Source organism: Emydura macquarii, unplaced genomic scaffold (assembly GCF_026122565.2).
Source record: "Emydura macquarii macquarii isolate MOO-44397 ecotype Brisbane River unplaced genomic scaffold, CSIRO-AGI_Emac_v2 contig_2897, whole genome shotgun sequence".
NCBI classification, from domain to species: Eukaryota; Metazoa; Chordata; order Testudines; family Chelidae; genus Emydura; species Emydura macquarii.
Window position 1 is genome coordinate 45827673 of NW_027133034.1, and position 27642 is coordinate 45855314.

General features: G+C 41.2%; 1 protein-coding gene across 1 annotated transcript in view; it reads right to left on the reverse strand.

The window, feature by feature from the left end:
- Positions 1 to 27642, reverse strand: part of ZFYVE16 (zinc finger FYVE-type containing 16) — a 61184-nt gene that overhangs the window by 12189 nt on the left and 21353 nt on the right. Inside the window, exons 4-11 of the mRNA XM_067569217.1 lie at positions 14554 to 14650; positions 13209 to 13385; positions 11962 to 12104; positions 5605 to 5986; positions 4020 to 4139; positions 2756 to 2911; positions 1698 to 1922; positions 726 to 808 (exon numbers count right to left, since the gene is read on the reverse strand). Coding sequence (XP_067425318.1) covers positions 726 to 808; positions 1698 to 1922; positions 2756 to 2911; positions 4020 to 4139; positions 5605 to 5986; positions 11962 to 12104; positions 13209 to 13385; positions 14554 to 14650 — 1383 coding nt within the window. The remainder of the gene's footprint in view (positions 1 to 725; positions 809 to 1697; positions 1923 to 2755; positions 2912 to 4019; positions 4140 to 5604; positions 5987 to 11961; positions 12105 to 13208; positions 13386 to 14553; positions 14651 to 27642) is intronic.

Genomic DNA, 27642 nt, shown 5'->3' on the forward strand with positions numbered 1-27642 from the left:
CAATTGTTCTTATTTCAGCTTTCCAGAAAACTTTGTCCCTGGACCAAGAAACTGAAATTTCACATGCTTCAAAACTGAACCAATTTGGCATGTTAAAGAGTGTCAAGACAGCATCAACCTGAACTACAGAGACTATTGTCTACATAAAAATCTTGCCAGCAATCGTTATCATCATTCAACTGAAAAAGTTGTTGGCCCTTATGTCTATTAAATATTAGATTTAACCCTGCAAGATATAGTCTGGACATCTCATAATGGAAAATAGTCCAGTGCTATATGTTGTTACGGAAGACAAAAGGTTTAATAATGATCAAGTTCAAGTAAGGCCTTATTAGAGAATGCTCATAATCTTAAATCAAGTAGTTTTTAAGTCTCCAACTTGTTCACATTTCTCTAAAAATGTGTGTAAGTGAGCAGTTTGCTGTAAAGCATACAGCAAGCCAGTGTGCTGTAACAAGCAATTAAATTTGGATCATGTCACATTACTGCTGCAACAGCCTGGAGAGCAGAAGTTCTATTATCACTCATCATTCACTGTGTGAATAGAAACAACTCTACTGTGTCCTTCCACACCCAACTAAATTAAATCTTGTTAGGACATTTTTTGCAGAAGGACAAATAGTTCAACTTCAAGGAGCCATGTCAAAGTTGTAAGGGTAACTTCACACTCATCTGAAGTATAATCAGGAAGGCAAAGAAAACTATGTCAAACAATGTTTACTCACAACAAGTAAGTTCATGATTGTGTGTCCTATCTCCCCAAAGAGAGGCTTTCTGTGTCTGATACTGGTTACAGGAGTTGGGTATGCTTTCAGAGGAAAAAAAGAACATTGTTACACAAAGACCACAGCAAACGTCTAACCCAATTAAAATACGTGACTTTTTTTAAAATGTCAGCTGCAGCCTTTTCATTCTTTACCTTATGCAAAATGATAGGTTTCAGCACTCATTGCAGGGAAATGGCATCAGGAAACATACAATATCTGTGCTTACTCTGATTCAGCAGCACAAGTCATTTCACATTTGCTATATAGGCGTCAACAGCCCCTAAAAGCAGGAAGGTGTGCCACAGAAGGGCTACATTGCAGTGGCACAGCCAGCCAATAAACTGGGGTGAACTCCATTCCCCACTTAGCTGAGAGAAAGGTGGTCACTTTCACCCTAAAATTTCCACAAGTTTGTGAGGAATTAAACACAACTAATTATCAGTGCAATTTGTACACCTTGTTCCTTCCATCCCATTTTGAACATCCAGAAGCCGTATTTTTATAGAATAACTGACATTGAAAAAGTTTTTCCACTTTATGGAGTAACTTGACTACTAATGACGAATATTGGACATGGAGCTGAAAAATGTAATCCACAATATGTTAGACACTAGTATTAGGTTTACATTAATAAAGCTCATAAAACTCTGTTTCCAGAACACTTCACAAATATTAAAACTGATAATTCAGAAAGGATCTCGCACTCTCACACACACACACACACACACACACACACACACACACACACACACACACACACACACACACACACACACACACACACACACACACACAAAGCCCAAGCCTTTGCAGGAACACACTCATGTTTAATCTTTAAAGGCAATGGAATTCACAGTGCATAAAGTTACACATGTACATAAGTATTTACAGGACTGGGCCTTAAAATACATCCTTAGTGTTAAAACTCACCCCTATATTCTGCTCCTAATCTCAACATTAAGCGAATTGGAAAAACCTTTGCCCATGGTATTTCCAGTTTCTGAATGAGAATGCCACAAAGGAAAGGATTATTTGGTAACAGGAGATTGTCAAGTTTCTGAAAAGTTGGTGTAACGAACAGGAATCCTCCATGATCCTTGCTACCAAGAAAGCTTTCAGTAAAGGTAAAATTTTCCAAGTTTCCTATGAATTTTCCTGGTGAAAGAGAGGTATAAGTTAAAATCTTTACCATAAAAAAGTTTAAGATGTCTAGTATGCATTGTTATACATGTTGGTACCTGGAAGAAATTCACCCCTTACTATGTGAACACTGTCTCCCTTGCGCACTTTTAAAGCAACAGGGTGCATATATTGCAGCTTTTCAGGCCAAATACAGACCTTTGCCCCCCACTATCAAAATCCTTCATAGTTTTGCACAATGTGTTCTTGAAATGCTTGTACATTAAAAGATTGCTGTTTTTAGAATCCAAATGTGCTAAAAATATTCTCAAACTTTGAACTTTTGGTACTATTGATATGGTATTGCATTTTGTTCTATCACTTTATAAGTCAATAGAACCCAGTTTCACAAACACTTTTTTCAACTCAGATATATCTTTTTAATAAAACTAATTCACAAAACGACCAATTAACACTTCATAAAAATTCTGTTGGGTAAGTCTATGTACATACAATTAGTACAGTTTTGCAAATTAAGATCTAATTCAGGAAAGCATTTAAGCATATCCACTTGTCTTCCTGAACCAGGGTTCAAAGGATTTACATCTAGGACCCAACATACCAAAGTATTAGATTAAAAAAGGGGGATGAGACAAAAATGCAGTTTACAGGAGAATTAATATGAAAAAATGACATTCCTAAATTAAATCCCCTTTATCACTGACAGAATCTGTGGAAAGAGCACTGAGAACTTTTAAACAAAATTAGTAGAAACCCTGTAAGAATGCACCACCACCATGCATTTTTTGCTTTGTGTTAAAGTCAGCAATAAGACACTAATCTTAAAGCTACAAATTAAAACTCCATACCTTTCACTGCATCTTTATATATGTCAACAAACAACTTGAAGATTTCTTTAGGAATAGCATCTTCATTTGGCAAACATAGCAACATAATGATAATTTCTGCCTGACCCAAGCCATGTAATCCATTTGTTGAGAAGTACCAGCACTTTTCTGAAGAATCTTAGTGATAAAAAAAATTATTTTTTTTAAAGATTCACCTATATGGTACTCGGTCTTGGAATCAATATTGCAGTGGTAAGATTAAAGGAACAGATCGTTAATTAACAGGCATCAACAAAACACGGATAGGATACAGGTTCTGCAGGCATTGTACACTCTTGCCTCCTCATTGAATCAAGGTGCTAGACTGGAAAGCCCACATTTAAGATTTGTTCCCTAAATAAGTTTTTTTAGACTGTATTTTAATTCACCAATGAATCTTCTCTGTTACGCTAAATAAATGGAGCGCATTGAGAGAGTCTCACTATAAGGCATGCTTTTTAATCTTTTAATCATTCTTGTGACTCTTCTCTGAACCCTCTCCAATTTATGAACATCCTTCTTGAATTGTGGACACTGGAACTGAGCAATATTCCAGCAGCAGTCACACCAGCTCCAAATACAGAGGTAAAACAACTTCTCCATTCCTATTTGAGATGCCCCTATTTATACATTCCCCCAGATTCACATGAGCTCTTTTGGCCACAGTGCCACACTATAAGCTCACATTCAGCTGACTATTCATCACAACCCCCAAATCTTTTAAACAGATATCTGAAGTTGCTGTAATATGAACAGAAGCATCCTTTCATTATTTACACAGCGGGGTCTCCAGAGCTTTATTAAAAAACTTAACAGAAAATCCCATTTAGGCAGCATCTTACAGAAATAAGCATAAAATCTGTGTACAATATGCTTCAAAAATGCAGCACACATTGCTAGGAAAGCATACTTATAAGAGTATTCTTATTTCTTCCCAAATACATACATTGTTATGGTGGATATAGCCCTGGGTTGATCCTACAAAGAATATGACGACGAAGTATGCACATATATAAATTACAAAAGGGATTAAAAGTTGCTTTGAAGCACACTGAAAAAGTTATTTGGAAAAACCTTAAATTTACCGATTGGATTAAGACAGACAGCACATATCTCACAATTATGAAAAAGTATGAATTTTATCTGCTCAACCACCAAGATCAGTGAAATGTATAAACATTAAATTCAAACAATGAACCATGGAAGGTATGTAAATAAAGGGAACCAATGTATACTACCTACTTACAAGATACTAACTTGACATTCACAAGGAGGTTTGCATTTAGAATAAATGTTAATGGATTAGGTCCTCCTTCTGCAAGAAGCAAGGTGACCTGCTGATGAGATGGTCTTTCCACCAGAGGACCTAAATAAGAGAAGGTCTGAATTAATTCCATTTACCAGCCAATATCCATTTCCTCTCTATTTACAAAAGACATTACAGACTACAGTGTATGAAATATGGTACTTGAAACTTCCATCTTTCTATTGAAGGAAGCCACTAAAAACATTCTTGAATTTAAGGCAGCCATATAGCAACCAATGAATAACTGTCACTTTTGTTTAAAGATGAATAGACCATATCACATAAGCCAAGACAGACAGTAGTATGTTCTGAAGTCATGTATAAAATACAGCAACAAGGAACAAATTGTTATCTTGCCAGGAGCTTCATGGCCACAATTAGTTTGCTAAATATAGGTAAAGCTTGTCATGGAGAACATGAGTGAAGCCTCATTTCTTGGGAGACAGGATTAGAGAGGTAAATGGATCAGCAGACTGTAAACAGAATGTCTGTACTAGCTAAGATAAGAGGGAACACCCAGGGAACCATTTATGGACAAGATCACAATATATTAGAGAAGCATAGAACATAAGTCGTGGATGAACAGTGCATGCTGTACAGCAGGGGTGGGGAACGTCCGGCCCGCAGGCCGTGAAATGATTTGGTCCGGCCCACGGCGGGCTGTATAAGGCCCGCGAAATCAATTGTTCTGGACCTGGCGGTGGGGGGGAATTTGGCGGCGGCGCGGTTTCACGGTGGCGGCAGGGTTCCGGGGGTGGGGGGGGGGGAAGAGAGGGTGAGTGGCCGCCGCCGAAAACCCTGCTGCCGTTTGTCCGTTTTCGGCGGCGGGGGGACTTCGGCGGCGGGCACTGCCCCCTCCCCCTACAGAACCCCGCTGCTGCCGTGAAACTGCGCCGCCGCCGAATTCTTCCCCGCCGCCAGGGCCACCATCAGGCCCTTGACATAAAAAAGGTTCCCCACCCCTGCTGTACAGGGATTGGTTCCTACAAAGTGATCAAACCAAACCCAAAACATGTACTGCAATGTATAGTAAATGTAATGTGTAAATATATATAAAGGAAAGGTATGCTGTATAACTTTGGATGTGTGGTAGGCCCTATACCCACCCCATGTTTGCATCCCATCATATCAGCGTAGCTTTGCTGTATGACAAATGAATGAACTGGAATAATAAGACTGGAGTCAAACAGAGTGGAAGAGGTCCTGAGAGAACCCCAAACACTAAATAGTACTAATAAACTTCCCAGCACCACATGTGGTTTGCAGCTTGTGCACCAGTACTATACTTCATATGCAAACATACTGGGGCTCAGATTGTTGTTGCTGTTATGTTTGTGTATTTTTTCATATTACACAAGTTCATATTTTATAATGTAGGTTCAGCTACCAAGCTGGATCCAAAATACAGCAACATTTTGAAACAATGTTAATATGGCTTCTGGAATTTCAGTGTGTACATGAAGGCCCATATATTTTTAGAAAACTTGCGTCCAGTAAATATTAATATCCCCAACCCAGATTTTACCTTTTCCTCCTTCTCCAGTTGCAAGTAAGAGAGGTGGCAGTCCATCATCATCAGGAATAAGGCTGAACTCTTTGCTAATTGAGTTTTCAATACCACACAGCATTCTGTAGTCTGAAGGACTAAGAGGTGAATCATCATTAGTTTGGTTAACTGTGCCAAGACTAGGAGACTTCTCAACTTTAGAATTAAAGGGTAATTCAGCAGCAGCTGGAATTATAGAATCAGGATCATGCAACATCTCGGTTTGCCCTGCAGTGGCCAACTGGTCATCATCTGGAGCAACATGTAAGGAACAATGCAATTTCTCAGTTCCTGCAGTAATGTGCATCTCATCCTTTGGTTTTACATCAGTTACAGAGATGTCTTCTACTGGACTTGCAGCCTATGAGAAACAAAAATAGATCATTGATTAGATCTGTGATTCATCATCCCTTTAACAGCACTAGTATTCTCCTATATTACTGTTTCAAACGCAAAAGCCGCCAACAAAGTATACAGTTGTAAAGAGAATCTTAAAGGGTATTTTCCTAAAACAGAAAGCAAGCCACATCTCTGAAAGTCACAGCACTTTTGCATATTTAATGATATACTGGTCTCTAATATAGAACAGAAACATATCTGAGCCTAAAATAATTAGTATAATATTTAGTCTAATATTAACCTGTTCTGTAGTAATTCATACCTAAAAACAGAACATCTGTCATTTTAGAGTGTGATAGAGTCAGTAGGCACAACACAACCAAAGATTACATTATTAGTCATGAAGACCCCGAACAAATGTGCAGTTACCAGTATAACTATATTTTCAAGATTCTTGAGTATGGTAAATGTTGTAATTTGGACCTCAAGTTCAGTATCTGAAGAGAGTTTTTATATCTTTACATGATTTACTAATAGTAGCTTACTCCAGTATTTAATAGCACAGTTCACGCCTAGTCTAGGGGTCGCATCTGCGTTGACCTCAGTGATTGTATATGGAAAGCTGACAAGGTGCGGAGATACAAAGCAGCACAAAAAGGATATCAGTTTTTCCCATATGACTAAAGTAAAACTAAAATCCCAAACCATCAGTCCAGGCAGTTCCCGCCTCGTTTCTTTTTCCATCTCATCAATACAGCTCTCCTGGAATTGGCAGCTTCCCAATGTGTACTGGGTTGTGACAGAAATGCTATTTGTTTCAGGACTGATACTGGGAATATGCAAATAGGAAATAATTTTTTGGTGTTCAATTTTCTAGAGGTTTGTTATTTTGTGAGCAGATGAAAGTAACTGACATTCCTTATCGTTTTTAAGCTTGCAAATTTATACAACATTTGTATATATTAAGTTGTATCCCTCTCTTGCCATTGCTGCTGCTCTTGCGCTTTCTTGAACTATAAGTTCTTTGGAGAAGACCACATGTCTTTTTACAACAGTTGGCACAAAGGCAGACAACTGCAATGCAAGTAATAAACAGTTTTTGAATTATAAAGAAAAAAGTGTTGGTATGATATGGCAGGGCAGGAAGGGAGAGAAAGGCTCTGGACTTTCTCAGTCCCAGCAGAAATAATCAAGGGACCAATCCCCGCACCAGTATCATAAAAATAAGGCATGTCAGTGCAACATACAAAATATTTATTTAAACTGAATTTTAATTGTTATTTCAATTTAAGTTTTTTCTTTTTAAAAACAAAACTGTTTAAAATGAAAGCTGAATTTAGTACAAAATATGTTAAGTCCTAAATTTATTATAATCTCTTAAACATTACATTAAAAAAATAAATATGCTGAGTACATAAGCCTCTATCAAAAGCTTTAAGTTAAAGGCTGCTTTTCTACACCTGGAAAGAGTAAGGGGAAAACTAACTTTTCAAGCCAAGCTTTATAAATATGGCACAGTAAGTCATGCAGTACCTTAAGGGCTTAATCCTGTGTGGGACCCAGAGGCTGTGCTAGTGGGTGCAAGAGACTGTCTAAGTCATCACAAATGCTGGCACCCAATCTCTGACTCCAGGAAACATCATCATGTATCTCATCAGGATCAGCTGCTGAGCCCACCTGGCTCCTATTTTATAGTTTCTCCCTACCTGAGCTCTGATTGGCTCAGTTCTCATATTATCAATATTTATGACTGCACCCACCATGGAAACTTACTCTCTAGTTCAAGGAAAAACACTCATCTGCCCAGTAACTACCAGACCTTGTTTCTGTATGGTTCTGGGCACTTCAATTAAATGGCCTTGGTCTGTTTCCTTGCATGTATACATGAACAAAAATTCCTCTCATTCTCTAAATAAACAAAATACTGCAATGCAAAAGGCATGCGGGTTACATAGACTGGATTGTTATTAGTTCTTTCATTTTTCTGGGGTTGGAGTAGTTACTTAGCAAAGGAGAAGGAGCAGGGTGTGCAACCAAAAAGGAGCAACACTGGTGTCAAAACAGGACACTGTGGGAAGAAAGGACAATTTTCTTTGGAGTGTAGCCTTTAGTATTTATTTCTACATCTGGGAACTGGAGGAAAAACTGCCCTGGCTGCATGTTGTAAAAAAAAAAAAGACTATTTGGGAATATTTTCAAGAAATTCAGTACCTCTGGATAAAAAAGGAAACAGTGCAACAAAAAGCAAGGCCCACACATGGGGGGAAAAAGAGTCCCAGAGGCCCTGGGGGCCTGGCACAGGCTGCAATCCCCATTACCATGAGGAAAAAATTGAGGCTAAATTGTAGATCATGCCTGAGGATACCATGTTCTACCATCTCTGAAAATGAACCAGAGTCTTTATTCAGAAGGAATGTTTTCGATGCAACTTTGGACAATGTTATCTGCGGATCAGAGCACAGATTCAAAGCAACCAATCACATTTGTTTGACATTCCATTCGGTCCTAAAATATGTGACACTAGAGCCTGGAAACTGAAAGAACCTTTTAAATGTCTACTTCACAAGTATCCTACAGATCTTTGAGAATTTTCCTTGTGAAATGTTGCACCTGAAAAAAATCTTCGTCCACTTTTGGAAAAGAATATGAACTACCCCCACTGATCGTATTAAAGGAGATCTACAAAACACAACTGCAACTAATTTTCAGTGAAGTGTGCATAGCCCTACGGATTTTTTGCACACTGCCAATGACTGTGGCAGAAGCTAAAAGAAGTTTCAGCAAGCTAGCACTCATCAAAAACTGCAGGCGTTCTACAATTAGGCAAGAATGGTTAAGCCACCTAGCTATCTGGTCTATTGAGTGTGAACTTGCAAGAGAAATTTACTTTGGGGGGCTAATTCATGATTTTGCAATGAAAAAGGCCAGAAAAATAAATCTTTAAAGTTAACTGGCCTAATTATAAAATGTTTGCAGCCACATTGGTCCATTAGAATAAAAAATCAAGACATTGACAGAATACAATATCTTTATAATGACCAAAGAGTTACAAAGTAGTCAGCAAACTTGTAGGACTCTCAGGCTAGGTGTTATGTTAAACAAAAATAGCAAAGGGGGGAGGGGCATTTTTCAGAAATGTAGAATATGTAACAGTAATTTCAGAATTCAAACTTTTTTCATGGCTTATGAGATTGTATGTATGGGATGAGGGATTGCGGTATTTGTGTGGGAGGGGGCCCGTGTTATAAGTTTGTACTAGGCCCGAAAAAATTATGCTTGGGCCCTGAGAAAAGAGATGCAGGGCCTGGTTATCAGAATGAAGCACCATGAAAAATGCTCCTCAGAAGGCAGTGACTTTGAAGATGATGATGTGAACATGTGTGAACAATCTGGATCAACTGGTTACTCAACTTATTTTTGTACCATTCTTATGGACTGCCTACCATATCTTAATATGCTAGTAAATGATAATTTAAATTATTGTCATATATTTGTGTTTTGGGTGGATTACTTAGTTACGAATTTCAAACCGTCTGTTCAAAATATAATTGGTATGCCATGGCAGTGTTTATCAAATACATTTTTACTGTTACTGCTGGAGTTCTGGAATGATTTTTTGATTGCTTAATATAATCAGACATCCTAGGTGAAGATTTCCTGTTTAAATTCATATATAAAAGGGATTATGAACATCTATCATCTGCAATATCCGCTGGTACCACCAGCAGTGTTGCAACTAAACATACATCAGAGAGTAAATTACCTGTTTAAAAAAAAAAAAAAAAAAAAAAGATTTTCTTCAACATCATCAACCATGGATGAGTTTGTAAATTAGCACCAGCAAGACTCCATAGATGAAAAGATTGTTCGGTACATTTAGGCAACAAATTCTCCCTTTCATCTTGTTCAGAACAAGCATTCCATTGACATAATTCAGTCATTACGACCAGGCTATCCTCTACCCAGCAGAGCAGACATTATTGGGATGTTGCCAGATGCAGTGTGAGAAGGAAATTGAACAGCGTGCAAAAAAAACATTGATGGGAAATTCGTTAATCTGAGTCTTGATAGATGGAGCAACATACACAATGATCCAGTATTAAGTGCTCATGTGACAACAGAGGATAGGGTTGTCTATCTTACAGAAACAACTGACATCAGGAAATGCTCATATAGCAGACTACTTAAAGAAAGTAGCATTAAAAGCTATAACAAGCTGAGCAAAAATTGAAGTGTCAAGTGTGTAGCTTTGTAACAGATAATTCTTCAAATGTAGCAAAAATGAGAAGAAATCTAGAAGACGCTAATGAAGGGAACCTGAAACTTATATATGGGTGCTGTGCTCATTAGATGTATCTTTTAGCCAAAAACCTAAGTACAATAAAGGAAAATGTTGAAATTGCAAGATACTTCCGTAACAACCACTTTGCTTCAACTTCACTGAATAGAGCTGAAGGATCCAAACTAATTCTCCCCCAAGGTGTACGATGGAATACAGTGGTTGACTATTTTGAGCTATTTATTAAAAACTAGACTATTCTGATGACAAATTGTGAAGGATTTCATGACAAAATAGATGGAACTATCACAGCCAAAGCAGTCAACTTCAAACTAAAGTGAAATGTAGACAATATGCTGAATATACTAAGCCTATTTCAATAGCCTTGGACAAATCAGCAGAAAGATTGCTACCGTACTGCTGGTACTGTTGAAATTTGGAAAGAATCTAAAAGACATTGCAAAAAGAAATACCCAACAACAAAGTTTAATTGAAACAGATGGATCAGACATTCACTCCACCTCATTTTCTTGCCAGTATTCTCAACTCCAGGTCCTATGATAGATGCCTAACTCCTGAAGAAGGAGATGCTGCTAAGACATGGACATCTAATAATCACCCATCAATCATGCCAGCCAGGATAAGTTTCCAGGCTGGAGGTGAACCATTCAAGCAGCACATGTTTGCTGATGATGTTTTAAAGAAAGTCACACCACCGAACTAGTGGAAGTCACTAAACACCTGGAACCAGAGTTTGCTGAAGTGCTAAACCAGCGTTTGATAGCAGTAGGCACAGAAAGAATATCCTTTTTTTTACTTGGACTAATTAATTCAAAGTTGAGAAATCTACCGGGAGTTGAAAAAGCAGGAAAACTTGTCTCTCTCTTGATCTATGACTAAAAACAAGGAAGGAGGGGTGGTGAGATTTACTAATTTTAAAAGTCTGAAGGACAACCTAAGTCATTAGGAGGGTGTTATCTCATTTTCAAGAGACTTCGGTGAGTAAGAACTTAAGCTCCAGTCAGTCACTTTCACTTAGGCATATTTGAAAATTTTCCCAGGATGACCTGAAATAACCAATTTCATTCACTGACAACAGTTAATTCCTCTGTTCCTTTAATGAATCATTCAGTTGTAAATGTGAAACCTGTTTTGATGAGAAATTTAAGTATACAAAATATTTAACATTGTTTTGTTTAATAAGTTTTATATGCTCTTTTGTGTTTAATTAAATTCCAATTACCATCGTAATGCAGCTTGACGCAAGTCATGAGCAAAAAGTTAATTATCTAACAAATAAGCAATATATAATTCACCATGTTCTAACATATAAGAAGTGTACAATTAAAAATCATTGAAAACATTAAGCTAAATAACTGCTTAAATGTATATAATTATAATGTACCTCCAAGATAATAAAAAGATGTACCAAATCTAGTGTAAAAGGTTCTATTTGGCTGTAATTCAACATGTTTGAATGGTTATACCAACCAGTGAGAATGTACCTTTCTTTAGAAAATAAAGGATATACAAATGAAAAAGTTGATTAAAACCAGATTTAAATCAATGCACCCTGACAGAAAGGAATCAAGGCCACATAATACTGCATTTAGGAGGGAGTCATCTTAATGGGCAAATAAACCTGTTTAAAGACCATCAACTTTTTATTTGTGAAAATCATGAATCAGTGTATACTTTTGAGAATATACCATATGCACCTCTGGTAAATCAGGGCTTACTGGACTCAGGTCTTGAGAAGACCTCTTGACTCCAGATGATAGTTTTGTTGTGTCTGCAACTTCACCATTAGGCAAAATACCATCTGCAAACCAGACTCTCCTCTGTTCTTTGGGGCAGAGCCCTAGAATGGGTTAAAAAAAAAACACTAATTTGGTATTAACACAGTTTTCCAGCAGCAAAAGGGGTTGTATAACATTTGAGGCTTTTTTCCAAATTAAGATTTTACATCAAGCATTGCTGGATTTAGTATGAGCCACAGTGATAGTTCAGAGATTTCTGGAGTGCATGTGATGCATCTTTCTATACATATTTCTCCAAAATATGGGACTTTTCTGACTATTTAAAAGTAGTAAAAGTTACTGGAACTAAGTCACCGTACACATGAAACCGGTATTCTCTCCAGTCAGTCACACAGACTTGTGGGCAAAGATATTCCTACACTAGCAGTGGAAGTTACCAAGATATACCTAATGAGTCAATTCCTATTTAGTTAAAAACAGACTGCTATTTACTTAATCTGGAGTACCACAAGAATCGCAACATATCATGGACGCACGTCAATAGTGTGTCAACAAAACAAAATTCATATCAACCTACCGCTTTTTATTTTAAAGATACTCTAAGTACATCTAATCTTTTATCAAGGATATTTTTGTATTAAGCAGAAAAAATTCAGAAGTATAGTTGACATAAATGGGATGAAGTGGTATTTATCCATCATCACTTGACTTCTAGTCAGAGAATGATTTGTCACCTAGCTACTTGTTTTGTTTCAGTATTATTTATATTACAGTACCACCTTGGGGCCCCATCTGAGATCACAGTCCCTTGTGCTATACATTGGGCACAGTAAGAGCCGGTTTCTCCCCTTAAAAGATTACAATCTAAATAGACAAGACAGGGGTAATATTTCCTTTAGCTATTTTACAGATGGAGAACTAAGGCAAAGAGACCAAGCGGCTGGCCCAGGCTCACAGAGGGAGCCTGAGTTCATGGAGGACCTCAGAACTGAACGCAGGTTTCCCTGGGTCCAGTCCAGTATCTTAGCCATAAGGACATCCTTTTTCTCAACCCACAGGCTTTTTCTGAACGGCTACATTGATCAATCGATTAAAGAAACATAGCCATTCTACAAAATCATCTATGTATATGTTGAAAGTGTATATGCTGAATAGTTTAGAAAATTTAGATAACAGATTGAAATTCATAAAATTCCTTAACTTACCATCAGCACCTGGTTGTTTAAGTACAGAGATAGGTAGCAAAATAGAAGATGAAGGAGAATTAGGTGTGCCAGGTGTCTGGGCTTCCTGCAAAGGTGGAACAGTAGAACAACATTCAAAGGAGATACTGGAATTAGGGATAGGACCAGTTGGACTCATCATCCTTTCAAATGCCTGTGCTAAAAGGAAAAATAAGCACTTAGTGTTGAAGATACTGCCATTTATTAAATGTTTACGGCTGCCTCAAATTTTAAGTTGAATATTCCTGTCTGCTATTTTTCTTCAAAATGTAGAAATGGACACGCATTGTACAGCCTTTTGCTTCAGCAGTGACCATTATCAAACCATGTAATTCCTGCAACCACCTGTGCCTCATTTACAACAGTAATCAAACCAAAGATATTCATAGAGACTGTACAAAAAATAGATGTATAAATAACTAATTTAAAGAGTAAGGATTTCCCATTTTAAGTAGTGACACTTTGTTTTCACGCCTATTAATCACTAGTCACACTAGCTTGATTTCATTCTCCGATGTGGCAATGGTTATAAAATACTGACAAATCCTATATTCTCCACATTGGGAAAAGGTTAAAAAAAAGAGTCTATGGTGGAGTTTCAGTACTAAGCACATTTAGGTGCTTAAGTCTATTACAGGCAGGAGAATATTACAAGTAAAAACAAGCTTTAACTGGATAATCAAAAGGAAGAAATTCATCTGATTCATGATTACAAAAACCATGGTAAAAAAACCAAACAAACCAGGAACGCACTACTCTTATCTTTGTTAAATGTTACAAAACAAGAAATTAGGGCTTCAGTTTGTCACTGTCGTTCCCAGTACTACTACTGTCACATTGCTGCACAATTTAACCTTCCTTCAAAAGGACTGCAGTCTTTTATGACACAAGTGGAGGCATAACAGAGTGGAGCTAGGGTACACTGGTGGAAACAGTCTTCTGAACAACCTGAGGAAGACTTCTTCAGCTAAGACACGGATGAAAACATGGTCTGCCTCAAAACACTCAACTTTGGGAAAGGAATAACATGCAATATTTTTGCAATTTAGACTCCACAACAGCCAAACAGCAGCACTCTAGCTACATTAGAAATATTATGCGTTTCCATCAAGTATATGCATAATTACCATGGCTGTGGCAGAGAATGAAGGCGCTCTACCAGCCAGACAAATTTTAATCAACATTTCAATCATTGTTTTAGGAAGGAAATGCTTCCTTCTAGGTGCACAGATTCATCCTTCAGTCTTAAAATAACAATTTTGCTTAACCTTTTTCCTTTGATGGAAGTAGTAATTACAAGCAAATAACCACGATCACAACTTTTTACCTTTATTAATAGATTGGTAGCAGTCAGTACAGACTCTTGCTTCCTTTTCAGTGTACTGCAGCTTGCACTTCCGATTGCAACAGACACCACAGAACACCTGGATCAGAACAAAATCTAGTTTAAATATTTTAAACTTAAGTAGTGACACTTTACATGGAGATGATCTCCATGTATAGTTAAGGTTGCCTGACATTTCTCATTATAAGACTATTTTTACTTATATCATTACCAAGCTAACCATTTGAGCTGAAATTTTCCATTCTGTGTATGGGGTACATGCCTCATGTTGAAATTTATGAATTTCAGCACAAATGGTTTAGACATCTCTCAAAATGAGGTTGGTGGAGGAAAAAAAAAATCACCTTTTTCATAAAACATTCTCACAATTATTTCTCATTGAGAAGCTCTACATCCTCATGCTTTGGAGCAGGAATTTGAAGTTTAGAAGGGATTGCCTTCATGCTCAGGATGCACCTTCTGCTGTTCCCATGAAAATGTACCTAAATGTGGCCAAGCTATAAGCCTCTGAAAGAAAAAGATTACTTGCTAATAACTTTTCTTTGAAAAATGCCTCTATTCTAGAGATATGGACATCCTAGCATCTATCTATCTACAGAACCTTTGAAAAGCCATATTCATTGGGAGGGGCATGAGAGATCTTGCACAAGGGTGATGTCATCACCTACCTCTACTAGGAATGCATCCACCCATCTCAGGTCTTTTTCCTTTTCCCTAACTGGAGAGTCCTGACATTATACAGAATTGCAAGGTAAAGGGAAGGTGAACAGATCCTGTCAAACACATACACGCAACTCTTAGGAACAGTTACCAGTAGGTAACCTCCTCCTCCAAGATCCACTTTCTCCCCCACCTAGTTCCTAACTAAATACAGACTATAGCACCATTCTCCCAAAATGGCAATCAGAGCACAATGCTAATAAATTCAAAGAGTAGTGTCCGGTGGAAGTGTGCATCAAATTCCAAGTTGCTGCTTGATATATTTCCACCCACACACATTCCTAAGATGCATCACCAATGCTGCAATGGCTCTTGGTGAATGGGTTTTTAAAACCAGGGATATTGGTTTTCTGGCTAAAAGATGACCATGTTTTAACATCTCCTAATCCAGCGTGAAGGTCTCTGTTTGGTAATGGGCATCTCTTCCTGTAAACTGAAAACAATGTATTAAATCTTTCTAAGGACCTGGTCTTTTTCAGCTAAGTCAAGAACACGCTTTCTACCTTTAGGATATGGAGAAGAGTTTTCTTTGTTTGGGAATAGGGTCCAGAGAAGAACACAGTTAGAGAAATACATTGCCGTAGGTTGAAATCTGAAATCACCTTAAGCATGACTGGCATGGGGCTTCCTGACCACAGTATAAAGTGCGGGGTGTCAGGGCTCCAGGCTTCAGTTGCTGGGTAGGGAGGCCCTTGGGCATAGACATAGTTTGACTTCTATTCTGGGGGACAGTCAGGGTGCTGGAGGGTAGAGGGGGTGAAAGGGAGGCACCTCAGGCCAGCTCTGCACAGTGGGACATGGGGAGTGCCACCTCCACCCCCTGACTCACCTCAGCAGGCCATCCAGCCTGTCTTGGGGCGGGGCAGGGAGGGGGAGTGTGGCACAACCAAAAATTATAACTCAAAGGGGACTGGGAGCTGAGGAGCAGTTGTAGCCATGGGCACGAGCTGGAAACAGGGAAACAACGCAGCTGCCTGCTCCATAGCACCAGCCAGAGCAACAGCCACTCCACATTACCTCGCTCCCCACCTCTGACCTGGCTGGGGGAAGAGCCGGGGGGAGGGGGGAGAAGAGGAGGAGGAGGAAGAGGTAGGGGTGTGTGTGTGTGTGTGTGTGGAGCTAACCAGAGTTAGCTAACCAGGCGCAAGGTAGTGCAGTTTTGGGGGGTAATGTCACCCCATGTCTTCCAATTCCACCCATGGGCTCGGGGCTTCTGCCCCACAGGGCGACAGGGATTGGGGATCCCCTGAAACCAGCTCACAGACACCCAGCTGAGACCCACTGATTTAAGGCATAGAAAACATTGTAGGACAGCAGGGATTCCAGCATAAGACTGAGCAAACCTCTTATCTAGTGGCTCAGATAAACCCACTTCCTTTTTTCTTTTTTGGTAGCACTTTAGTCTTCCTGGATTTTAAGAAGATGGTCTCAATCCCCAGAGAATAGGAACTTCACAATTGTCCAAGCAGGTTATCCTCCATACTGCAAGGTCAAATGTATCTAGATTGAGTGGCAGAATCCCTCCCCTTGATATTGAGACCTGTCTGAGACAAAGGCAGCAAGCACGGATATTCTCTGGCCACCTGCAGAAGACCTGGATATCAGTGCTGACAAGGCCACATAATGTTGGCTCTGTCAAGCCTGATCTTCCTTATGACCCTGGTGTAGGGGGTTCGCACAGGGCTCTCCTACGATCAGGTCCTCTGCGCCCACAAATCACTCACAGATGTCGGCTTTGTACTCCCATCAGTGCGATTTATTTACAAGTTGCTCACCCACTACTTTCTATGCACAAACAGTCCGGCTTACCAGCCTTAGGGGCCTCACAGTTTCAGCCACCAACCTATGGGAGCTTATTCTCCTCCATCCTCTGTGGCTTCTCCCTTTCTGGCTTTTTCCCTCCCCCTGCACTTCCTTTCTGTGAGCCTTTATAGCGCCTTGTTAACGAGCCCGGCAGCTTCTCCCTGTTGCCCACTCCATACAGGCTTAGCCAGCTCCAGTTCTCCCTCAATTAGGGCTCTAGTGGCAGAAGGCTGGCTCAGGCTGTTTTCACCCAGCATCCTGTCACACCTGGGAATGAGGGGAATGGGATGGAAGGCATACAATAGATGTTGGTTCTAGTCCAGCAGAAATGCATCTGAAAAGGAGCTTTTGTTTGTGTGCTCTTGTGTAACACACTCTGATGCGCTGTCCCAATTCAAAGAGATCTATTACTGGGTAGCTCCATTCACAAAAAACTGCAATGGCCACCACCAGTTTCAAGGACCACATCTGTTGAAGGATGATCCAGAGTCCTCTTGCTGAGCAAGTCTGCCTTCACATTCACCCCTTTCCCCTGGAGCAAGAAGAACTACAAGTGGATTTGGTTCTGGATGTACTACGTTCAAAGTTTTCTTGCCTCTGCAGAAATGTACTTCTCCCTGTTTGCTGATTTAATACATGGAAAAGGTGTTGTCAAGCACCTGTATACATAGCTGCGGGAATGGGCAAAAGGCTTTAATAGCCCATTACACTGCCCTGAGATTCAGTGCTCCGCTATGGTGTCTGGACTCCCAGATGTTCCTTAGATTATGTATTTTGAAGTCTTGGTGATGTACAAACCAGCCCAGATTGGAAGCATCCAAGAACACTGTGATGGCTGGAAAAGGAAGAGCAAAGGGTCTCCTCTGAAGATTTTGTCTGTTTTCTCCATAACTAAACTGTTGGAGCACGCACTTGAGAAGGGATGATCAATCTCCTCTGTGTATATTTAGTGTGTAATAGCCTGCCACCCAGTGCTACAAGCATTTTGTGTTCTAATGAGCAAAGGCCATGGTATAGGTTGATGAAGTATCAAGCCCACTAATCTATGAACTGCTTGGTCTATACCAGTTTTTCTGCAGGAGTATTGGGAGTCTCAAGTTACGAAAGCTTCTTCTGAAAGAGAGGCTTTGACCTACATGGAGTCCAGTATTTCTCCAATTAAGATGATCCTTTATGCAAACTGAAGCAAGAATTTCTCTTAGTTGATTAACAGTGCTAAAAACTAGAAGAGGTTGCACATGCATTGTATCATTAAGCTGGACTTTTGGAGCCAGTTGTCAGGGATGGGTAGACAGATATTTGAGGGGTACAATAACCATCTCCAGGCCTTTTGCAAAGACTCACATGGCTATATACAAGCTGAAAGGACTCTGAATTGGTAGTTTTTTGTCCCCACCCAAAGAGAGTCAGGTACTTTATGCAAGAATCTTTGATTACCACATGAAAGTAAGTGTCCTGTAAGTCAAGAGCCCCATACCAATACCCTTCGGATAAAGAAGAGGGGAAAGGGGATGATTCCACCCCCAGTGAGCATCCTGAACTTGAATATTCTTCTAGACCTGATTGAGGTCCAGCATGAGTCTTAGGGAAATCAGGGAAAGTTCCTATGGAATCTCCTGTATGGCTCCAATCTTGAGAAGTGAATCTAATTCTTCCAGTAGGACTCTTCGGAGATGGGTCTCTAAAAGTAGGGGTGGGGGAAATGGTAAGGTGGTACAGAACTGGATGGAGTATCCACCAGAGATTGTGTCCAGAACCTGGCAATCAGACCTAATCATACACCACATGCTGTAGGACAGACAGAGGATCAAAGGGAGGGAAGTCAAGAGGTGATGTAAATCTGTTCATGGCCCTCAACTACACCATCAAAATTGCTCTTTAAAAGCTGGTTCCGAGTGCTGCAAAGATGTATGGCAAAGAACCCTGCTATGTACTAATTATGTCGGTCAGTGGTAGACAGACTAAGGGTATGTCTACACTGCAGAGTGAAGTTGATTTAAAGTAAATCGACTTTCACCCGCTGAACTGCAGAAGTCGCAGGAGCGTGATCACACCTCACTCCTTGCATCGGGCTCTTGCATCCCCACTTACCACGCTTGGATCAACATTCAAAGCAGTGCACTGTGAGTAGCTATCCCACAGTGCAACTAGCCACAGAGGCTTTTGGGAAGCTTGTTGTCCTCCCCTTCCCTTCTTGTCCCAAACAAACTGCAAATGTTTTTTTGCGCCGTTTTTCTATGCTGCGCATACGCTGTTGCCAGAGAGGCATGGAGCCCACTCAACTCTGCACCATCATTGTGAGCATCACAAATACCTCATGGCTTATCCTGCAGTATTTTCAAAGGTCAGACAGGAGCCACAGCACGGAAAATAGCGATGTTACTGAGGCCGCCCTGCTACAAGCCATAGAGCGAAGCAATTCCCGTTTGCTGCAGGGTCTCACACCATCTTCAGTCTGTGGAGTGCCATTTCTGGTCCCAGAAAACAAGCACAGATTGGTGGGATCGCATCATCATGAAGGTGTGGGATGATGAGCAGTGGCTGCAGAACTTTCGTATGCAAAAGACCACTTTCTTTTAACTTTGCGCAGAACTGTCCCCAGCCCTGAAGCACGTGAATACTCGCTTGAGGCCAGCTCTGACAGTGGAGAAGTAAGTGGCCATTGCTCTGTGGAAGTTGGCAACCCCAGACTGCTACCAGTCAGCTGGGAATCAATTCGGAGTTGGTAAATCCACCATTGGAGCTGCTGTGACGCAAGTGTGTAGGGCCATTAATAGACTTCTGTTACGAAGGACAGTGACTTTGGGAAACGTGGAGGACATAGTGGACAGGTTTGAGGCAATGGGATTTCCAAACTGGAGGAGAGGGGGCAATAGATGGCACGTGTATCCCTCTCCTAGCACCTGACCACCTTGCCATAGAGTACATAAACCGGAAGGGATACTTCTCAATGGTGCTGCAGGACCTTGTGGATCACAAGGGATGTTTCACCGACATCAGTGTGGGGTGGTCTGGAAAGATGCATGACGCGCGCATCTTTAGGAACTCTGGTCTGTTCAATAAGATTCAAGCAGGCACTTTTTTCCCTGACCAAAAAATAAATATTGAGGATGGTGAAATGCCAATAATGATCCTGGGGGATCCTGCCTACCCCTTGCTCTCTTGGCTACTACCAGGCACCTGGACAGTGAGAAGGAGCGTTTCAATAACAGGCTCAGCAAGTGCAGAATGGTGATGGAATGTGCATTTGGGCGTTTCAAGGCCAGATGGAGATGTCTACTCATCAGTAAAAAGAACATCCCAGCAGTTATATCTGCATGCTGTGTGCTCCATAATTTGTGTGAAACAAAGGGTGAAAAATTCCCCCAGGGTTGGGTCGTGGAGGTTGATAGACTAGCGGCAAATTCTGAGCAGCCAGATTCCAGCGCTACGCTCAGAGCCAAATCACAGAGCACTTTGCCTACAGGAAGCACTGAAAAATTAGTTCTGCAATGAACCGCAGTAATGTATGTCTCTGCTGTGCCGTTCTTTCCCTTCCCCCATCCTTGTGACAGCAGCCCCCTCCCCTTCTTTCCCCACCCAAGCTATGAATAAATAAAGACAGATGTTTTTTAAGCTGCACATTTTTATTTGTGACCCGTTTCAGTGGAAAAGGAGATAAGTTAACTCTGTAAAGTGTCACTGTGCAAGCAACTGTGGTTGCGTGCATTTCTTATAGAGGCCGTCACATCTTTCTGCTTGCCTCCACTAGTGTGGAGTGCAGCACATACTGCACTCTGCTCAGCCTCCTCCTAGAGTACTTGGGGGTGGGGGCTGATAAAGTGGTAGGCGGTGGAGCGTTTTGGAGGGGCTACAGAGGGAGTCTGTCCTGCCGCTGCTCTTCCTAAAGCTTTACCAGACGCCTCAGTATGTCGGACTAATCCCTCGCAATACGCAACATCTCCTGTTGCGTATCACGCTCCTGTGCTGATGTTCTGTGTTCCATGTCTATATCTAGTTTTTCAGACAAGGACATCCTCCAGGCTCTGAGCTCTGTCTCAGCAACCGTGGAGGCGTTCATTAATTCACTGAACATGCCATCCCGCGTTTTTTTTTCCCCCGCTTCCTAATCTGAGAAAGTCTTTCAGCAGAAGTTCTGAAAGGGGGCTGAAGGCTGAAGTGTCGACTGTAAGACAAGCAAAGCATAAGGTTGCCATTGTTAGCTGACCCAAAGTAGTAAAAGAAACATTACAATATAAAAAGAACTCCCCTTCATGTTCACAAGGCAAAGTCAGATCCACATTCCAATCTGTATGTAGCAGACGAGTCGGAGAGGCGTTCCAGACATGGTAAGCAAGGGGCCCTTGCATCAATTATGGAGAGGTTTCATTAGTACTAAAATCCACAATCCACAATTGAGCAAGGAAAGGGATCACCGGGAGCTGGAGAAAACATATTAGAAGACATTGCGGGTGAAGCGTAGCAGCAGAAAACGTAGGGCAACCAGTGTCCCAACCCATAACACCCACAGCAACAATATCAGTACTAGGAATTGTCTTCAGGAGGCACCCAGGGACACCGGCCACAGCAGAGGAACAACACGGAGTGACTGTATTGGTCGGGTATTTTAAATTTGCACTATCTTCCCTAGGTGACGATGTATGATATCAGTCTCCTGAGGGTAATGCAGGCGGAAAAGGAAGATTTACTGCAAGTATCAGGGTACAGGCCTGGCCCTTATGCTGTGTTCCGCGATGATGCTTCCTCATTTAATAGCAGAGCGGCAGGGTAAAATCTCCTACCGGGGCAGAAGAAATAAGGCTGCCCTCCCCAGAAACCTTCTGCAAAGGATTACAGATTACCTACATGAAAGTTTCCTTGTGATATCCACAGTGGATTCTTGGAGCATACCTCTGCACATAAACAGTCTGTTCCGGGAGTAACCCTCCACTGAAATTTGCCAACACCCAGGAAGCCTGTCCCCTCAAAATCCCAAACTCCTTTTAAGAAGCTGGACTGGGGACATCACTGCAAAAATTAGATTTGCCACACACACTCACCAGATGTGCCTTCCCCGGCATCTCAATCAGTCCCACTGTCCTGCGTGTGGCAGGGCTGCTCTGGGGTAACAAACAAGTCCTGGCTCTCAGGGAGAATGGATACCCCACTCTCCTGCACCCTGCTCTCCTCATCCTCATCGTCCAGAGAGTCCTCCTCATTCGTTCTGGACTGGGATTCTGCAGATATCGATGCTGCATGGTGGCACAGTGGTGAGGTCACCACCGAGAATCACATGCAGCTCCTCATAAAAGCAACATGTTTTGGGCGAGAAGCCAGAATGGTTGTTAGCTTCCCTAGTTTTCTGATTAGCCTGCCCCAGCTCTTTGATCTTAACGTGGCACTCCTGCGCATCCCTGTTGTGCCCCTTCTCCAACGTGCTGCGAGATTTCTTCTCGTAGATATCTAAATTTCTTTTTCTGGCTCGGAGCTGAGCCAGAACAGACTCTTCGCCCCACAGACTCACGAAATCCAAGACCTCTGGTCGACTCCATGCTGGAGCGCGTTTGGGCCACGCAGTTGCCATGAGCGGTTCAGCTACAAAGCTCTCTCCATGCTGTCCAAACCGGAAATAGGAATTGGAAATTTCCCAGGGCTTGAAGGGAGGAGCTATTTCCTGTTTACGTGGCCATGTTACAGCAGAGTGTGAATATCCAGAGCGGTCACAACAGAGCATTATGATATCGCCCAGAGGCCAATGGCATTGATTTACCTTGTGCTCTGCCTACACTGATGCAAATGCAACCAACGGAATTCGAATTCAGTGCTACGCCACTTTCGGAGGTGGTTTTATTAGGTCAACTTTTACCACAATTTAGATCAGTGGAACTTACGTGCCAATGGAAATGCATACTTTAGGGGGTCAACGTAAGCAGCATTATGTTGACCTCCACTGCCAGTGTAGACCAGGCCTAAGAGGTGGCTGATATCGCCTCTGGGACTGCATCCCTTGGCACTGAGAGGGAGGGAAATGGTAAAGTGTTAATCTCAAGGAGCAGGAAGTGGCTTGAATTTCTCTAGGGCCTCAGTTTTGCCACTGAAGAGGCCAGTGCACTAAAAAGGGAAGTCATTTCTCATTGGGATTCAGGAGTGACCTGATCATATCCTGGGGCCATGGCTCTTGCACTGTTGTCCAAGACATCATATGCTGCTTTCAGGAAGTGCCTACCAAGCATATGACCCTCAGTGACCAAGGTCCTGGTTGCTTCCTTCTGTTCATCAGGCCAGAAGTCCAGGATGTGGCTCATGGCATCCTTTAGGGCATAACTGTAATAGGACATGATGGCTTGATAGCTGACCACTCATAAGGCCTACTGATCCAGACAAATAGGCTCTCTTGTCAAATGTTCTATATCCCTCTGTCAGAAAGGATAGGAACAAAGTCTCTGAGATAGTTCCAGATCAAAACCAGAGAATTTGGTACAGGAATAGAGTAAAGCAGCAGAAAAGCAAGTGAAAGGTAGGAGGAGCATCTAGTAACCTCAATTACAGACCCCCACTCAGGTCTGGAGAAATCGAAGACCTTACCAGCATCCAAATTAATGAGTGGTCACAAAATTAGTTGATGGCAACACACTGGCTCCAGAAAAACTTAAAAAGATGACAGCTGTGTCATTTGAGAGTTTCCAAGGCCTTCATGAGTCAGGAAGTACGAAGAATAGTGCTTGTTCTCTTCTGCTTTTATCCTCTTATAGTGAGATTCCTCATCTTACTCCTTTAACCCAAAAAGCCATCTGCATGCACTTACTGTGCCAAGACAAAAGTGTCATGGCTGGAGAAAAGGTGTGGCATGAGCACCAAGATGAGTGCTTCCTACATCACTGCCCAGGCTATTGAAGCCTTGATAGGCCCTGTTGATTTGTCCTTTGGTACTGCTCTTGAGTTACCCAACACCGTTGGTGCTAGCTAAGGCATTTGTCCCCAGCATAAAGCCAAGGAGATTATGTTTTCAGGCCTGTAATACAAGATGCTCAAAGGACAGTGTTGCAAAATGCATCTTGGGGTACTGCATCAAAGAACACTGGCATAGAAGCTGGTCTCATTCTTCACCACCCCATGGAAACATCCAACAGAGAAGGCTCAAGTATTTATTTTCTAGTCCAGGGAATGAAGGCACAGCCAACTATGCATTAGGTTACCAAGCAGGTTTCCATCTAGACACAGAAGGCACCAGATGTGGGCATCAGTCTCCAGTATAACTGCAAACAGCATACCTTTTGTAGCCCTTACAAGGCTCTGTGCTGGATATGGACCCAATAAGGGCTCCGAAGGCTCCTGTGACAAGTCAGGCTTCATAAACTAAGTTTTCCTACGCTACTCTTAACTACAAGAAATGAGTAAGTTAGACTAAGAAAAGATCTAGCCTGACTGGATGGAAGCAGGTTCCATTCATGTTTTGCAGTAACAGTAGAAGAACTGAATACATTGTGGGAGTCTACACCCTTATAAAAAGTAGGACTATGACATCACCCTCACACAAGATCTCATACCACAGAAGGGGGCAACGGATATGGTTTTCCAAGGTGCTTTCACAGCTCAAAACCAGGGGCTATATATCCCACACCTGGGAATACACAGAAGCCTCTGAAGGTCCCAGTTTGCGCATGCTCAGTAGAGACTTGTTGGAGTTCGGAAGCTAAGTTTTCTGAAAATGCCATCTGTACTGGACATGCTGTAGCCCAGGGCTGCAAGAGCTTTGCTGGAATTTAGCCTGGAACACCAACTGCGGGTAATGTAGCAAAAGGCATCAAAACTAAGAGCAGGAAAACTCTCTCTCCTGTGCTCTCAATGCTCCCCCTGCTAGCTCTCAGGCAACATGGATGAAGAAACAGCTAACTCCAATGCGGAAGCCACAAGAGCCAGGCATGGATGGGGGAAGAGGGAGTAAATTGGGATAACCAGCTGTGGGGAAGGAGAAAGACTGGGATGGGACTTTGATGAGGAATATTGAGGGGAAAAGACTGAAACTAGCTAGGCAAAGAGAGTGGTATGAGGAGTCGGTGGGAGAAGACTACTGGGACAGGAGTAGGCTGGAAGGGACAGGCACAGAAGGGGTCAATCTTGGGGGAAAGAACAGGGCAGGAGGATCAGTGACCACTAGAGAACACAATCCTCCAAAACCTCAAATGGAACCCAACATTCCAAAAACTCAACATACTTCTGTCATCTGCAAAATAGCTATGAAACTTACCACCAAAATGTGTTTTCATCTTCATCTGCACTGGATCTCCAACTGCAGGTTGCGAGCTGACAGCCCTCCCCCAAGCCCTGCCAAGCGCTGGGCTATCAGCCCTCCCCAAACCCCATCAAAATCAGTGGGGAAAAGGCAAATTCATTTTAAGTAACAGGGTGTAAATTTAGCATTTAACATAGTGTTAAATATAAAAAAAAGTGTTTTAATTTAATTTAATATAAACATTTAATTTAATTTAATATAAAAATGTGTTTTAATTTCTAAGGAGTTTTCTAAGGTGTTTTAATTTCTAAGGAGAGGCTTGCTGTGTGAAAGGGGTCACCAATATAAAAAGTTTGAGAACCACTGTTTTTGTGTCTGGTCCACATACAGGATGACAACCTACTGCTGCTATCAGTGAGCAGTTACCATGAGTTCAAGTGGCAGATGTCTGTGCTGTGCATCTAAAGGTTCCAACCCTCTTACTCAGCCCTGTGGTGTAAATATAAATCGATGCAGTAACATTTTTTTCAGATTTCCTTTTTTAAAAAGCTACAAACAAAATAATACACAAAAAAATGAAAAAATTAAGGTTGTAAAGTCAAGTACTCAAAAGTTAGGCAATGTCAGAATTAATATTGCCCATAAACCCTTAATACGGTCCCCCTTCAAGTATGCATTATGACAGTCTCCGTTACATAATCATATACTATTTTTTCCATAGGATCCCTGCCTCACTCAGAGCATAGGATGGACATACTCCAATGATGGAACAAGATTGCATAATGCAGAAGATGTGTGTAAGACCTTTGCCTCATGTGTTGCTGAAGTTAGGTGTGTAGTGAATAAAGCTCGGGACAGCAGGAACAGAAAGAGTGGTCTCATGGTTAAGGCAATTGAATGATCCTCTGGAGAACTGGAGTCTATCCCTGCCTCTGCCACAGTTTCTGTGTGATTCTGGACAACTTGCTTAAATCAAACTTCTCACAGGTGGTCACAAACTGGATGTTCCTCATTTTCTGGAGACCTGACCTGAAACACCTGGGGTATGATATCCAGAAGTGCTGAGCGCTCAAGTTCTAACTGGAATCTATGGGAGATGTGCTTTAAACATATGAAATGGTAAAAGAAAAAGAAAAAAGAAAAGAAAAAGTTAGTATTCTGGCCCTAGGCATCTTAAATTGGGCACCCAAAATTAGTGTACGGTCGTTGACCTTAATTTCTGTGCTACAGCTTCCAGTGTGTAAAACAGGGATAATACCATCACTTCACAGGAGTGAGGTGAAAATAAAATGTATTAACATTTGTGAAGCATTCAGATACTTATAGTGGAGTGCCACAGAAAAGCCTATGAGAAAATAATTTATGTATTCAGAGCAGGCTTTAAATGATGTGCAGTAAACAAGGTATGAGGCCACACACTGAACAAAGAGGATAAAATAAAATATTAAAAAGTTGCTTGCTGCTCATTAAGTGAGCACTATTCATTCTGTGCACTGAATGAGGCAGGAGTCCTAGAGAAAAAATAGTATGTGATCATATAATTGAAGACTATTGTAATGTTTATGTACTAGGGCCCAAATTTATGCTGCACAGGCTTAGACTAGGCTCTTTGGGGCAGGGATCCCTTGTTGTGTGTGTTTGTAAAGCACCTAGCATAGTGGGGTCCTCATCCACAACTAGGGCTCCTAGGTGTTATATAATCCTTAATTCTAGCATTTCTTAACTTTGGAGTGTTTGACTTTGTAGTCTTAATGTTCTTTTAACTTAGTGTTTTTTGTGTAATATATTTAGCTACATAGCACACTGCTGATATATGGTGGAAAACAAATAGCAAATCTTATTCATTATATCAACCACTTTACAGATTATCATGATCAAAAGTAGTTATGAGTTGTCCTCCCCACATTCCCTGCAGTTTCTCAGATTTTATTAAGATTTTATATACTAAGATTTACTATTCCATCATTTAGAAATTCAAGAAAACTTAAGATATCCAAAGAGCAAACTCCAAAAACTCCTTGGTTATCAGCTTAAGTTGGTCAATAATAGGTCATAAGGTGAGAAGATTCCCCCTCCCCCCCACACACACAATAACTGTATTTTCACAGTAAAATCTTATATCTTTGCTTAATATTGAGTACTTGACAATATGATAGAGTCTAGAATATCACACAAAGGATTAATGGAAGGAAACACTAAGTCAGAGTGATCTTATTTTATGATGCTGTAACACTATGGTTTTCAACCTTTTTTCATGTGCGGACCCCTAAAACCTTTCAAATGGAGGTGCTCTTTGGAAATCTTAGTCTGCGGACCCCCAGGAATCTGCAAACCAC